The 13270-nt window shown below is 37.4% G+C and overlaps 2 protein-coding genes across 3 annotated transcripts in view; both read left to right on the top strand.

The window, feature by feature from the left end:
- Positions 1-980, top strand: part of slc44a2 (solute carrier family 44 member 2) — a 27512-nt gene extending 26532 nt beyond the window's left edge. Inside the window, exon 22 of the mRNA XM_005924931.3 lies at positions 180-980. Coding sequence (XP_005924993.2) covers positions 180-289 — 110 coding nt within the window. The 3' untranslated portion in view covers positions 290-980. The remainder of the gene's footprint in view (positions 1-179) is intronic.
- A 327-nt stretch (positions 981-1307) lies between these two features.
- On the top strand, positions 1308-10908 carry odad3 (outer dynein arm docking complex subunit 3). Of its 2 annotated transcripts, XM_005924932.3 has the most exons (13): positions 1311-1602; positions 1825-1946; positions 2820-2897; positions 3616-3807; positions 3944-4045; positions 4983-5108; positions 5473-5595; positions 5817-5960; positions 6041-6201; positions 6689-6845; positions 6987-7136; positions 9732-9819; positions 9902-10905. In XM_005924932.3, the coding sequence occupies exons 1-13, from the start codon at positions 1539-1541 to the stop codon at positions 10033-10035; spliced, it is 1641 nt and encodes a 546-aa protein (XP_005924994.1). In that variant the 5' UTR covers positions 1311-1538; the 3' UTR covers positions 10036-10905. The 2 variants fall into 2 exon arrangements, with proteins under 2 accessions (XP_042077557.1, XP_005924994.1); XM_042221623.1 differs by lacking the exon at positions 2820-2897 and having other exon boundaries at positions 1308-1602; positions 9902-10908.
- Positions 10909-13270: the final 2362 nt, after the last annotated feature.

Here is a 13270-nt window from a genome sequence, read left to right as displayed (position 1 = left end):
CCCCCCCCCCCACACCTAATTAGATAATACTCAAAGCAATTTACTTAAGTACACCTTAGGGGGCTGTAAGATAAAACTGGCGGCAGATAGACGATGCATAAATAAAAGAAAGATAGATTACAGATCTGTGTTGGTGTGTGAGAAAATTGTTCTTCAACTCTCTCTTGTCCATGTTGCAGTGGAGGACCTGGAGCGCAATGATGGATCACAGGAGAGGCCGTATTTCATGTCACAGGACCTGCTCACACTCCTCAAGAAGTCTAATGAAGATTACAAATCAATGGACTAAGCCTCAGTTTGTATTCATGGGTGTATTTTTCTGTGTGTGTGTGTGTATGTGTGTGTGTCTCAAGTTAAAAGAACAAAAGGAGGAATTACAGTGCCATTTCATTTGTACATAAACAGTGTATTTGTATCTAACTGTCAAATCGGATTCATTTATATTGTTTTTATGATATTACTCTTTGTTTTGTATTTTGTGACAAACTCTTAATTATCTCTCTTTACCTGCATGCACAGGTTGAGATTTATTACAGAAGGAAAATGTGAGCTGGAGTTACAGATGATAAGCCCTGTTGCCTTAAGAGCTATTGCTTTCTGTTTCATTGTATATTTGGATTTTATGTCTATATGGAAGTTTCAGTGGGTCCAGTTTAAGGCAGATTGAATAAAGCTGTGCTTTATTAGTTTAACTAAGCATATTGCACTGTTTAAAAATTAACTCACCAAAGCAAAATCCCTTAACTGCAAGTGATTAAATCTTAGTATGATAACCAAAGCCTTAAGAGATTACAAATGACCCAAGTGGTTTAACCTGGATATAGACTCAATATTTTAATAGCTTTGTCTTTATTCTTTTTTGTGTCATACATGCCACTGAAAATGAAACATGTTCATACTGTGTGAATTTTGACTTTGTAAAATGTTTACATTGTCTTTTCTTTTGTATTCAACTAATAAATGTTGGTTTTGACATCCTCCTTTTTTGTTTTTAGTGTTTTGTTGGTTTCTTTAAGCTTTTCTTTATCATTGGATTATCATTATGACTGATTTACTCAGTCCAGCTGTCCATTACTATATGGTGCTGCTTGATAATGTTGGCAAATAACAGTAATATTTACATAAAATGAAATAGCATATACAAAATAATTTTATTTTTGTAAATATCTTTATCTTGGTAAGAACTACTACACTATAACAGGGTTCTACAGGGAACAAGTTGAGAACCGTCTCTACGAAGGCCGTCAAGCCGTTAAATCTCAGCATTCATTCTGAGGTACAGCAGCCCGTACAACAATATTATAATTAGAATAATTGTGAAAGTGTAATAATTCTACTAGACTTGTGGGCTTTTGAGACAGAAAATACAGCTTTTAAAAAAAAGGAATGCTCGAAAGATCCCCAACTTTCAGTCCCGTTATAAATGTACATGTTGCTAGGCAACGTGTGCACGTAAAACATACCGGTTGCGGTTAGCTCAAGCTAAAACGAAATACGGGATAATTTCTCCTTTACGCACTCTGTGCTAACTCACAAAAATGGCGGTCAGTGGCAGCATATCTGATCAGAAACTGGAGCTTCAGCGTAAAATCAAATTTCTTGGTATGTTTGTTTGAAATGCAGTGGGTGCCTTGATTTAATTTCATGCTAGTAGGCATGGGTTAGCTGGAATCAGCCAGCTAACTGCCATATTTAGCGTGAATGAATATACATGAATTCTTAATGCTTTATAATTCATATTATTAAGTCGAATAAAATAAGCGAGTTATTAAGTATAAAGTTATGGATCGCCTATTTCCATGCATTATTATATTTGTCCACTAGAGGGGGAAAAAACATTACGTTATGAGAGGACTGAGGCCACCACCAGGAAGCAAAAAGAGTTCATCCGTCAGCTGAGGCAGGAGAACGAGAATCTGCGTAAACAGCTGGCAGAAACTAAGGCTGTAAGTAAGGCGATCAGATCACAACAAACTAAACATGAAACATGTGTTTAATTGTGGGGAAGTGGTCTGAAATTTGGATAAATCCAACTTACTGAAATAATAAAGGTTACAGATCAAGGTTGGGCACATTTTATTTCAATTTAGTTTTATTTATATTGCACCACATCACGAAAACAGTTGCCTCAAGGCACTTTATATTGCAAACTAACGACCCTAAAATAATACAGATAAAACTCTAACAAGCAAACGACTCCCTACGAGCAAGTGCTTGGTGACAATAGCAAGGAAAAACCTCCTTTTAACAGGAAGAAACCTCCAGCAGAGCCAGGCTAAAGGAGGGATTGTGGTTCTGCCACTGCCACTTGATTGTGAGGGGGGTAAGTGAAGAAGAAACACTCTAAGCCTATTGCAGGGTAACTGAGGGAGGGTTCAGGGTCTTAACTATAAACTTTATCAAGAAGGAAAGTTTTAACCCTAGATCCATAGATTGGTACATCTCTTTTGAGCAACATCTGACATTAGGAAAGTTAGGAATCTCACACATAGGCTACCACAACTAATTATAAGTGGTTTCTCAGGTTTATGCTTTATTGCTTTTAATTTATGTCAGTCTGTATAGCTAGTGGTGACTTGCATCTGGGCACGGCTTTGACAGCAAAATACAGGTTAATCTGCACTTTTAAAAAATCATTTCTACTGGGTAAAAGTCAAACATTAGAAAAAAGTGTCCTGAAGTGCAGTGTTTTAATAAACTAAAACTCATCAAAATAAAAGACACAGAGACAAGAGATTTTAAAAAAAATGCTTTGCACTCCCCACATGGAGTCATCCAGATCAAATGTGTCTCAGTCATTGTCTTGTCTTTCCTCTTAGCCTGATGAACATATAATCAAAGTGGCCTTTAAAAACAGAGATATGGAGGGGAAGGCCTTCTGCAACAGCACAGTGAAGGTAAGAGGAAGTCAGTATACACATCATGAAAAAACAAAGTGTAATAAGATGGGAATTCCTATTTTATATTAAATAGAAGAAAGTTTTCACAGCAGTCTACTGATTTCTATAAACTAAGTACACCTTTACATAATGCCCGTTTGCTGCTATATCTATACCCCATACTGGTACTCAGGTTGTTTTACTCTATTTATTTTATTTGTATTACTTTAATACTTGCATTTATATTACTCAGGTTGTTGCACTCCATTTATTTGTACTACCTATTACTTCTTATTGTTTCTTCTTATTCTGTTTCTTTCGCTCCGGGACCGTGTGCACGTAATTTCGTTCCACCTTATGTAAACATGTGATGCAAATGACAATAAAGAAGCCTCGAATCCTTTAGCAGAATTAGATTAATGTCTTTTTGCTATTTTCTGACCAATGCACAGCCTGACCTCAGAATGAATTTGCATCTACTCCTAGGATGATTGCTGGACCAGCAAACTGGCAAAACCTGTTTATATACAGGTGATCACACTTGTTGATGATCAATTAATCAAGTGTGTAATTACTCATCCACTTAATTCCACTAGAAAGCGGTGTACATAGTTTTTCACAACCCCATGAAAACTTTCTTTTTCATTACTGTATACAGTGTCAGTAAATATAGTTTTATTGTATGTTTTATTGACTGTACCGCATTCCTCACAAACGCCTGCCTCCTGTTTTTCAGGAGGTAAATGAAATGCTAAATGAAGGAGTGCTGTTCAAGAGGAAGTGTATCAATGCTGTAAAACACACAAATGAGGTCTACCAGCGTCGCCTCAATCAGTTGAAGATGGAGTACCAGAGGCTGAAATCAGAGAGCAGCAGCAGTAAAGTATCCTCTGATGCTCGCACTCAGAAAAAAAAGGACGATGCCATGGTAATTACCTCTCTGACCCCCCAAAAAATCAAATTTTTTTGGGATTACTTTTTGTTGTTTGTTGTGCTCATTTGCAGACTTGAGCAAAATGACAGATCATAGATGACGATGACCAATGATTTGTGTTTATGTTTAGAAACTGCTGGCTCTGGAGAATGATCTGGAGAAAACCCAGTTTAAATGCATGGAAGCTAAGAACATCATGGTTAACTATCTGAAATTCAAAAATCACTTACATGTAAGTCCAGCATGTGAGAAAATGTTTTGTTACGCTTAAACTTATCTTCATTTGATGTGATTTTTGTTAAAGAATTTGTTAATTGTCCTATAATGGTTTGTCTCAGATATTTTTGAAATATCAGTAAATTTGTAGTGATTATTTTGCTATTCACGCTAGCTGTTAACTCTCCATTATGCATTAGCAGATGCCTGCATGCAAGTGGAAGCACTCGAACATGAGCAGTGTTTTGTACAGAGTCTATTATTCATTGCTGTTTGGCAGTTTTGCAGAAAATAGTAGATCTTCGCTGTACTCTGCGGTTGGTTGACTGTTATATGGGACTCTGTTTGATACTGTCCCTGTTTATTCTTCAATTGACATACTAGTTCTTGATTCCTGTTTTCCAAGGAAACCAGTCAAATTTATTTACATTTAAGGGTTTTTTTTCCTATTTTTTTTTATGTGTGGTTTAATTGCTACTGTAAGAGCAAGTACGGTATATATAACTGCTGCCACACCATCAAAAGCCCCTTTGACAGAAATAGAGCAAGTGATCTGTCTGTTTATAGTGCAAACAAACACACTGTTACATACACAGGTGGAGATTTTAAATCCAGGTCAGGAATTTTTAAACCTGCTGAAAAAAAAACCCCATCAAAAACTACAAAATAGAAAGGTAATTACAGGATGTCAATCGATAAGTTCCTAATTTAAATACAATGTTAGCAATAAATAACAGCATCAATGGGACCTGACTGTTGAAAATCGTAAGGATTATATGATTAAAATATTATTTAAATTAAATTTTGTGTTAGTGCACATTTTGTCTTGATTTGGTTTTAATTCCTTGATCACAGTCAGGTAATCTAAATACTTTATTTCTCTCACATGGACAACCTTATTTCCGATTCTGTTTATTTCATGTTCACTCCCTTTTCCACCTTCACCGCCTCAGGAGCAGAGTCTCACTTACAAGGGCCAGTTGGACTGTCTGGAAGCAGAAATCCTGAAGCAAAGAGAGGAGATGAATAGGCTGCAGATCATGAATAATGACCAACAGCTCTCCAAAGAAGCTACTAAGGTGATCTATAAGATATATCCTGTGTGATGAGTTAAAAGCATAAATGTTTCAAGATACAGTGTAAGAATTAGAATCCACTCCCTATTGCTCTCATAAGTCAGACGATTTTCTGGAATTATAAATTAGGAGGTATAACTTGGAAACACTAATACACTAGCCTTGCCTTACCTTATCTAATCTTGTGAAGATAAAATGAAATGATTGAGGATAACATGTCTGTCCACACTTATCTCAGACACCTCCTGGGCTATATTATAGGTAATAATACGATTCTGTCATACTAACAATCTGTTTGTTTCACTGTCTCCATTTAGTTTAAGTGAACTGAAACAAGTTTTTCAGCCATTCTTCTTGTTCTTTGCAGGATGAGTTGCAGAAGCGGGAGGAGCTGCTTTACAAGGACAGTAAGGAGAGGGCGTGTATAATAGCAAGTTACAGGAAAAAGGTTAAGGAATGCAAGGCCCAGGCTGAAAAAGTCGATATAAGGGTGAGAGACACAAGGTGACACATTATGTATGTATTGAATTTTACTTACCGAGAAATGTATAGCCGTAATTATATCAGTGGGGTATTAAATGTATGGATGCGAATAACTGGAGATTTTCACAAGGAACGAAAGCTAAAACAGAGCAGCCTAAACCTAATCCACAGTGAAGGCCTCCCTATTCTTTGGTAAAATAATAATAAGGGAATGATTAATACCTGCAGGATCAGATAACTCTGCCAGAAAAACTAAGCGGTGAGGCCCAGCATATCATCACCAGGATGGAAGAAGAAGATTTGAAAAAAATTTCTACTTTTGAGGAGGCCTTCAGGCACATCAGCGAGACCACAGGTGTCACAGACATACAGGTATAAATGTTCCCACTGATTCTAGTACACACCATGTAGTTGCTGTTATTCTTTTTTTCATCCATTCTGTGTTTGTGTAGGAGATACTGGAGTGCTTTAACTCTCAGGAGGAGACACACCAGCATCTGCTGAAACTGAAGGAAGAGAATGAGAAAGTCCTGCTGCAGCTGAAGGAAGAGAAGGAGCTTCTGAGCCAACAGTTTGAGGAGATGAAATATTTTAGACAGGCTAAACACCCCAGGTGAAGTATAGACATCTGCTTGACAATGGTTGAAATCTATTATTACTCTTGTGATAAAAACAAGAAAACACAAATATTTTAGAAATCTGTCAAGAACTACAGAACTACAAGAACTAAAAATTATATTTAGTCAGATAAATATAATTTATAACGTATTCTGTGTAACCTATACAAAGGTTTGAGCCAGCACACTGGGCATAAAAATATTTTTTATGTCCAGAAATGCAAGTAAATAACAGTAATTTGACATCTTAATCACAAATAATAATGTGCTTTACTAATTTTTTCAAATTGTTGTCCATGAAATTGAATATTCATGGATAACAACAAAAACTCAAGCATAAATATGATTTTGGTTATTACAAATGCTGTTAATTTAGGGCAACTGAGGCAAATAAAAATACATTTGGTAAGCCATGTATTTAAAACTTTAATGCAACAGCTATCACATTGTCTGATAGCCTCTGCTCTTTCTCTGTTTCATTAGTGACCAGCAGGCCCTGCAGGAGTCTGAGCAGCACCTGCAGACTCAGCAGCAGAAGTGTGATGCAGCCAAAGAGCGACTGGATTGGCTCTTGAAGACTCTTCACACTGCCCAAGCTGGAGTTGAGCACCTGGCCAACAAACTTCAACACATCTCACTGGTACTAACGATTTCAACCAGTCATAATATTGAAATAGCCAGTTTATCACTTATTCCTAATATTAAAATATTTTTCTGCCCTCAAACACAAAGCTTTTTAAGTGTAATTCCTTTTTATGTTTGTTCACTCATCTTCTTCAAGAGTGAGGGCACAGTTCCTGAAGTGGATCCAGATTCTGATCACTTTGTTCTGGAGCTGATGGCCCAGTGTGAGAAGAAATTATTGTCACTGCACAAAGAACTTCAGGGGAAGGATGTGGCTGGTATAATGAAGGAGCTGGAAAAAAACAAGGTGAGACAAAGGCCCTCTGTAGCAACACGGCTATTTTAAAGACAGGTCCTGAGCAATGTTTCCTCTAATTTTTCATGTGTCTGAGCGAACACACAAACTCCCTGAGCGGTCCCTTGGACCACTGTGAGCAACAGCAGACGTGTGGTCACGCCAGCACTGAATCCCTCTGGTATAACGTGGCCTATCAACACAATTTAAAAACTGGTATAAAGTCCACACTTTTCCCGTCAATTGTTCCGTCTGTCCTGCTCACATCTCCAGTGGTTGTACACGTTGTCATTAACGGCTTCACTCCTTATCAGCCACGCCGCTTTGCTAGCTAAAACACCGGTGTCGGCACATAAGGACGCTGTCATAGCCTGTCAACCACGTTGTTTAGTTCGGTATATACGAATGTAAATCGCATGATTCAATGCAATGCAATTCAGGTTAGATTTTTTTTGTGCGCAAGGCAGATTTTTTGTGTGCAGAGACTGTGCCAGCAGTGTGCAATTGTGCACATGCGCAGCTTAGAGGGAACATTGGTCCTGAGTCTAGATGGGATATAGAAAACATGGTTGACATTTGCAGAGGTAGTTCTAGCAAAGATGTAGTAGTCAGAGTGGGAAAGGCATGGGCACAACATTGATTGCATTGCACATGGTGTCTCTATTAACAGAGAATGTTAGAACATTATACGTATATAGTATAACACTTATGAACAGGTGCCTTTGAAGAGCTGTGAGTCACCTGATCAGAGCTATTAACAGGAAAAGGTTTGGGAACATTGTCAGACAACTTGTAATAATTAGACTGTCACAGTTTGAAATTTAAACACTGTCTGAGCTTGAGCTTTTCACAGCTTACATAAAGCTGTGTAAAAGCTGCTGTGCTTTCTTTGCTTTACTTATCAGGATGGAAAGGTAACCATTAGAGGCACCTGAAGTGTTTGTTCTTGACTGAACACTCAACAGCACCTTCTCACTTTGAGAATATGAGGACAGGAAACATGCAACAGTCTGCCTGACATTCAACCATGACATTGATAATATGGGTCACAGGTCCATTTTTAAATGGTACGATCTTTGTAACTGACGCAACTCTGAGCTGATAATTTGGAAATCAGTCCAGCCTTATTTGCCTGGCTGGTGCAGTTGAACTTTACTTGGCTTTCCTTTGTACCTCTACTAAAGGAGAATTTGAAGTGTGGCAAAAATCAGTCTGTTCATCTTAGCTTTTGCAAGTTAACCCTCTCCAGGCAGACGTTGCAGATTTGCAACAGTTAAGACCTAACAACCTGATTGCCCCACATACATATTTTATGAGGTTTTTTTACTCAGAAGTACCACTGCAGGACTTGGTTGTGCATTAGCAACAAAAAACTTAATTTGGTCCTGAGAGGGTTAATGTTGTAGACATACATAAGCCTAGTAACCACTGCTAACACATGGGCTATGTTAAGAATCATATTGGATAATATAAAACAAGTAGCTGGTATTATGTGATAAGGTGGTTAAATGTCAATAAGCTTTTAACTAACTTATTCACTGTATTTAAAAGGGCTGCAATGATTCATTGAGTAAATCAAATCATTTCATTACAAAAAACTTTTGAAAAATTGAAACAGCAACACTTGTTACTGCAATCATCATTAATGCAAGCAGACTACAGTACAAATGTATGTAAGCAGATGATCTGTCTAGATTAGGCATCTTGCTGAAAGCTAATGATAGCCATCCCATTTTCTGTCACAGTGATAAAAGAGGCGGTTTACGACACCTTATTTCAAGGTTATTACTATTTCCATATTATTTTGCAGATTTAAACAAGTATAAAATATCAAATTATATTAGTTAAATTGTATTAATATTTTTAAACATAGAAAAGGCTATTTTTGTTTTGTTTTTTCTGCAGGATGTAAGATCTGGTGCTGTTAGGCTGAGCTGAATTATTATTAACATTAATTAAGATCATCTTCATCAACATAACATCTGTTTTCTGCAGCAGGAAACACTGCATCAAAGCACAGGCCAAACCTGAGAATGCTGATATGCTCACTACACTTAACCCTTTCATGTATGAATTATGACAACCTCAATCAGGATTTTTTTCTTAAGTATTTTTGATCATCTTTATGCATGAAAAAAAGATTTTTGAACTTTGTTTTTTTAAACATGTACTTTTTTTCAAAGAGGTTTTTTTACATGTCCACCTGTTAGGAATGTGGACTTTGATGTTTTATTTATCAGGGTACAACCTTAACAGTCTTTCACCCTATGATAGCTGCGATCTTACAGGGCAGTGTCCCTTTATTTATCAATTGAATAATTTTGGGAGGTGACTTGCAAGGTTACAGAAATGTTGTACTCATTGTTCCCCCTGGTGACATAAAAAACAGAAAAGGATGCATGTGTTTAGTGTTGCACACCTGTAGAGAAAGAAACTATAATCTTATGTTGCTATCTTTGTATCTCTACACACTGAAGAAGGCACAAGCCAGTAAGTGAATTGCTTTAAATGTGGGCAGGGCTTATGACTCACAGAGTTTTAATGGAATTTGAGATTTTTAGTGTTTAAAAAAACATCTTAATTTCTGACTTGATGTTTCTTTATTAGTTGTACATAAGAAGTGAAGAAAAACTGTCAGCATACATCACCAGAGCCAAACCACCTGTGGATCAAGCACATGACCCCCTCCATGACAGTAAGTTGGTATCCTTTTACACACCAACAGTAATGACTGCACACTGTCTACATCCCTACTTACTTCACCGCTTCTGTTGCAGAAAATGAGACTGACGAGGGCAAAGCTAAGGTCATCACGCGTGAAGCGCTGAAGCTTCAGTCTCAGCTAATCATTGACTCCCACTCCAAGAGAAAGACCAAGATGAAGATGATGAAGAAGAAGGGCAAGTTATAAAGCGACAACACAATCCTCAATGTCTCCCAAAAACATGAAATATAAAATGGGATGATTGTGTCTAAGACTTTCCGTGACAATTGTTTCACCTCTGTAATTGTTATTTTGTGTCTTAGCCGGTGCTATAAAGATATTTAGTGTACTGTAAATGAAAACATGTATTTTAACAGTATAACAGTATTAAATGATTTTCATAAATTGATGCTTCGTGTCTATACTTATTGTGTAACTGGGTTTGTTTTGGCAATAGTCAGGTGTCACTGTTGCACCAACACACTCTACCCCACCTCTGTTTTTTGAGCTCACATTTCACCCTGAGCCTTCCTGGAACCCAGTGAAAAAATACTGTTTTTAGTTTTTATTCTTTTTACCATAACTCCCTGTATAGTGTGTGGAATAGAACCCAGTAACTAGCAACTCCTTAGTTGTTAATGTTGTTATTTTCCTGTTGTTAGAAACAATGAATGTTGTCGGTTTTATCTAACAAACCCAAAGTATAGTAGCCTTCTGAAAGCCAATACTTGTGACGAATCCAGCCTTTATTCATGCTTGAATTACATCAAACTTGCTTTGTCCTGCTATAAGTTACAGATGTGAATATGAACCCTCCCTAAAGTGCGTACACCTGAACTATTTCTGCAACGATTGGCATCTTAGACAGTGTTTGCTGCTTCTCTTCTTAACCACTGGTTGAGTAGACTGAATAATACATCTCCATACCAACATGTCAGATAATAACCACAGTAAATGTCTCAGTGTCTCGCACAGGGCTAGGTCAGCAGCAGTGATTGAATGACGTACCAAAAGCAACCAGAAAGACAACTCTGTGCTGTGAACAAAAGCTCTCTGAGCACAGTTATTAGGTTTTTGTGTATATATGTGTGTGTGCTCCAAAAAAGGTTAGAATAAGGACAACTGTGATAAAACATTGTGCCGAGCATGGCTCAGGTTGTGTTCATTTTATAAGTTTTGCTGAAGTTTTTTGATTGCTTGTTCATGTCTTTTTTATCCATTGCTCTCTAAAACTAAGTTTATCTACATTTCAGTATATTTTATGCGGGAATAGAAGCTGTTAGAACTTATATGATGTTTGGAAGATAATATAAAGGGGATTTTGTGATACTGGAAACAAAATAAATCTGACTTAGAGCGTAGCTTAACTATCTGAATGCGTATTTGATCCCAGCACAATTATGCAATTAGTACTAAGCCTCTGTTTGTTGTTATGGATGGACTAATAAAAGCTCCTGAGAACATTTATTTAGAGAGTTTTTTCACAGACTTATGCACTTTGAGTTCATCTGAAACATTACATTAGCCTATACCTAAAGTTATTGTTATGTACTGGAATTTCTATAGCACTTCTCTGGTCTTACCGACCACAGCTACTAATCACATTTTAACCATACATTCCCACAGTGCTTTATTCTATATTCACTGCTCAAAAACATTAAAGGAACACGGAGAAGGCCGTTGGTTTAGTTCACCAGGATAAGCAGTAACAGAGAAATACACCAGATCTCAGTGGGGGAAAAATCACAATGGATATCTGTACTGATATGGACTGGGTAATGTTCAAACGAAATGATGCCACATCATTTGGTGGAAATTAAAAATAGCAACTTACAGATGGCTAAATTCAAAGAGACCCTGAAATTCTAAGAGAAAACACGATGCAGTAGGCTTGTCCTTTTTACCGAAATTTCATTGCAACAACTCAGGCTCTTATGTGCCTGTAAGCCTTTGTGACAATGTCAGGGCATGCTCCTAATGACATGATGGATGTCTTTTTGGACCTCTCCTCCAGGGCATCACTGAGTTTCTGGATAGTCTGAAGTTCAACCTGTTGCCTGTCGAGGTCTGTGTGTCCATCTATGGTTATGCCTCCCCAAACCATCATTGATCACCATCAAAAAATATTACACAAAATATTTCTACTATAGTGATATTTTAAGCATCAGACACTTCCTTTGCCACATTCAAGTGAATCTGCACAAATGTATCTATTTTATGCATCAATATGTGGTAGGAATGTTCTTATTAATGCCAATGAAAACCCATATAATCAGGCACCAGGTAACAGTTCAACATAGACTGCAGTTGATTTTGCTTAATTATGCTCCAGGTTTCTTTCTGTATATTGGCTTTGATACATCAAGGCAGACGCACAATTTGCTCTTCAGTCCTCATTTATGTTTGCTTGGTTCCATTTGCGGAAGTCAGAGCATAAGGAGAGAATACTGCACCAGGCTACTTTTAGACAATTTGAGAAGGTAACCTCTTAAAGGTGGCATCTATTCATGTCAATGTTAATTGCACTTTATGTATTTATTTATTAGAAATCATGCATATCTCTGCTTTGTTGTTTTTAAGGTTTAGCCAGGGAAGTAGCAGCAGTACTTTGACAAAGTGGCTCACTTGTTTTTTAGACTTTCTAGAGAAAAGATGTCCTAATATTAGACTTCCTTGTTTTTCTTTCTGGCTCTTTCATGGCTATCAGCTCTTCTGGTCGTCTGTGCATGGTTGCAGCGGAAAGGCTATACAGCTGCTGACTGACATCACAACATTGCGTGTGTTTAAGGATGTTTATTACCAAAAAGCGCTGCATTATAAACACAGAATTCATATTTTCTAGTAAAAGAGATGCCCATTCCTGCACTGCCCATTTCTTCTCAATAATTCCTCTGCTTCCTTCATTTTATTAAGAATCTAAATTTCTGACGGGGGCTTGTCTCCTCAGCTTCCTGAAATCTACACATGTATGTCTGCTTTATCGCTGCCTTTTTGCCTTTACCAACCAGTTCGTGAGAGGAGGCAGGCATGCTCCTTCTGCTGCAGAATTTGAATCACTGCCACAAGTGTAGGCTCGATTCTTCAGCATCTTATGCCAAAAATGCTTTCTGTTGAACATGCCTCAGCTGTTAGTGGAGGCTTTAGGTGTGACTGCATGCTTGCCTTGCCTTTCAAATGCGAAATAATACATTCCTAGGTAAGAAGAATTATTTAAGGGCTTGGCATTTTACCACCAAACTCTCATCAGTCAAAATGAATTCATGGCAATTTGCACTGTTTAACAAAAAAAAAGGCACGTTTTTTTTTTTTTTTACATTTCTGCAGCAGAGGTGCTTATTTCTATCCATGGCTGAGGGGGGAAAAGAAGGCAGTGAATTTTTGTGAGAAACGATTAAAATGGGACATAATTACATATCACAGAGAGTACAGCCAAACAAGGAGG

This window comes from Haplochromis burtoni, unplaced genomic scaffold (assembly GCF_018398535.1).
Source record: "Haplochromis burtoni strain Fernald_Lab_line unplaced genomic scaffold, NCSU_Asbu1 Contig_70, whole genome shotgun sequence".
Classification (NCBI taxonomy): Eukaryota; Metazoa; Chordata; class Actinopteri; order Cichliformes; family Cichlidae; genus Haplochromis; species Haplochromis burtoni.
The sequence above is the reverse complement of the archived record's forward strand: the minus strand, read 5'-3'. Positions and strand labels throughout refer to the sequence as shown.

Coding starts and splice junctions, on each gene's coding strand:
- odad3 (XM_005924932.3), top strand. CDS start 1,539: ATGGCGGTCAGTGGCAGCATATCTGATCAGAAACTGGAGCTTCAGCGT. Junction 1,947..2,819: donor AGCTGGCAGAAACTAAGGCT/GTAAGTAAGGCG, acceptor CTTTCCTCTTAG/CCTGATGAACATATAATCAA. Junction 5,109..5,472: donor TCTCCAAAGAAGCTACTAAG/GTGATCTATAAG, acceptor TGTTCTTTGCAG/GATGAGTTGCAGAAGCGGGA.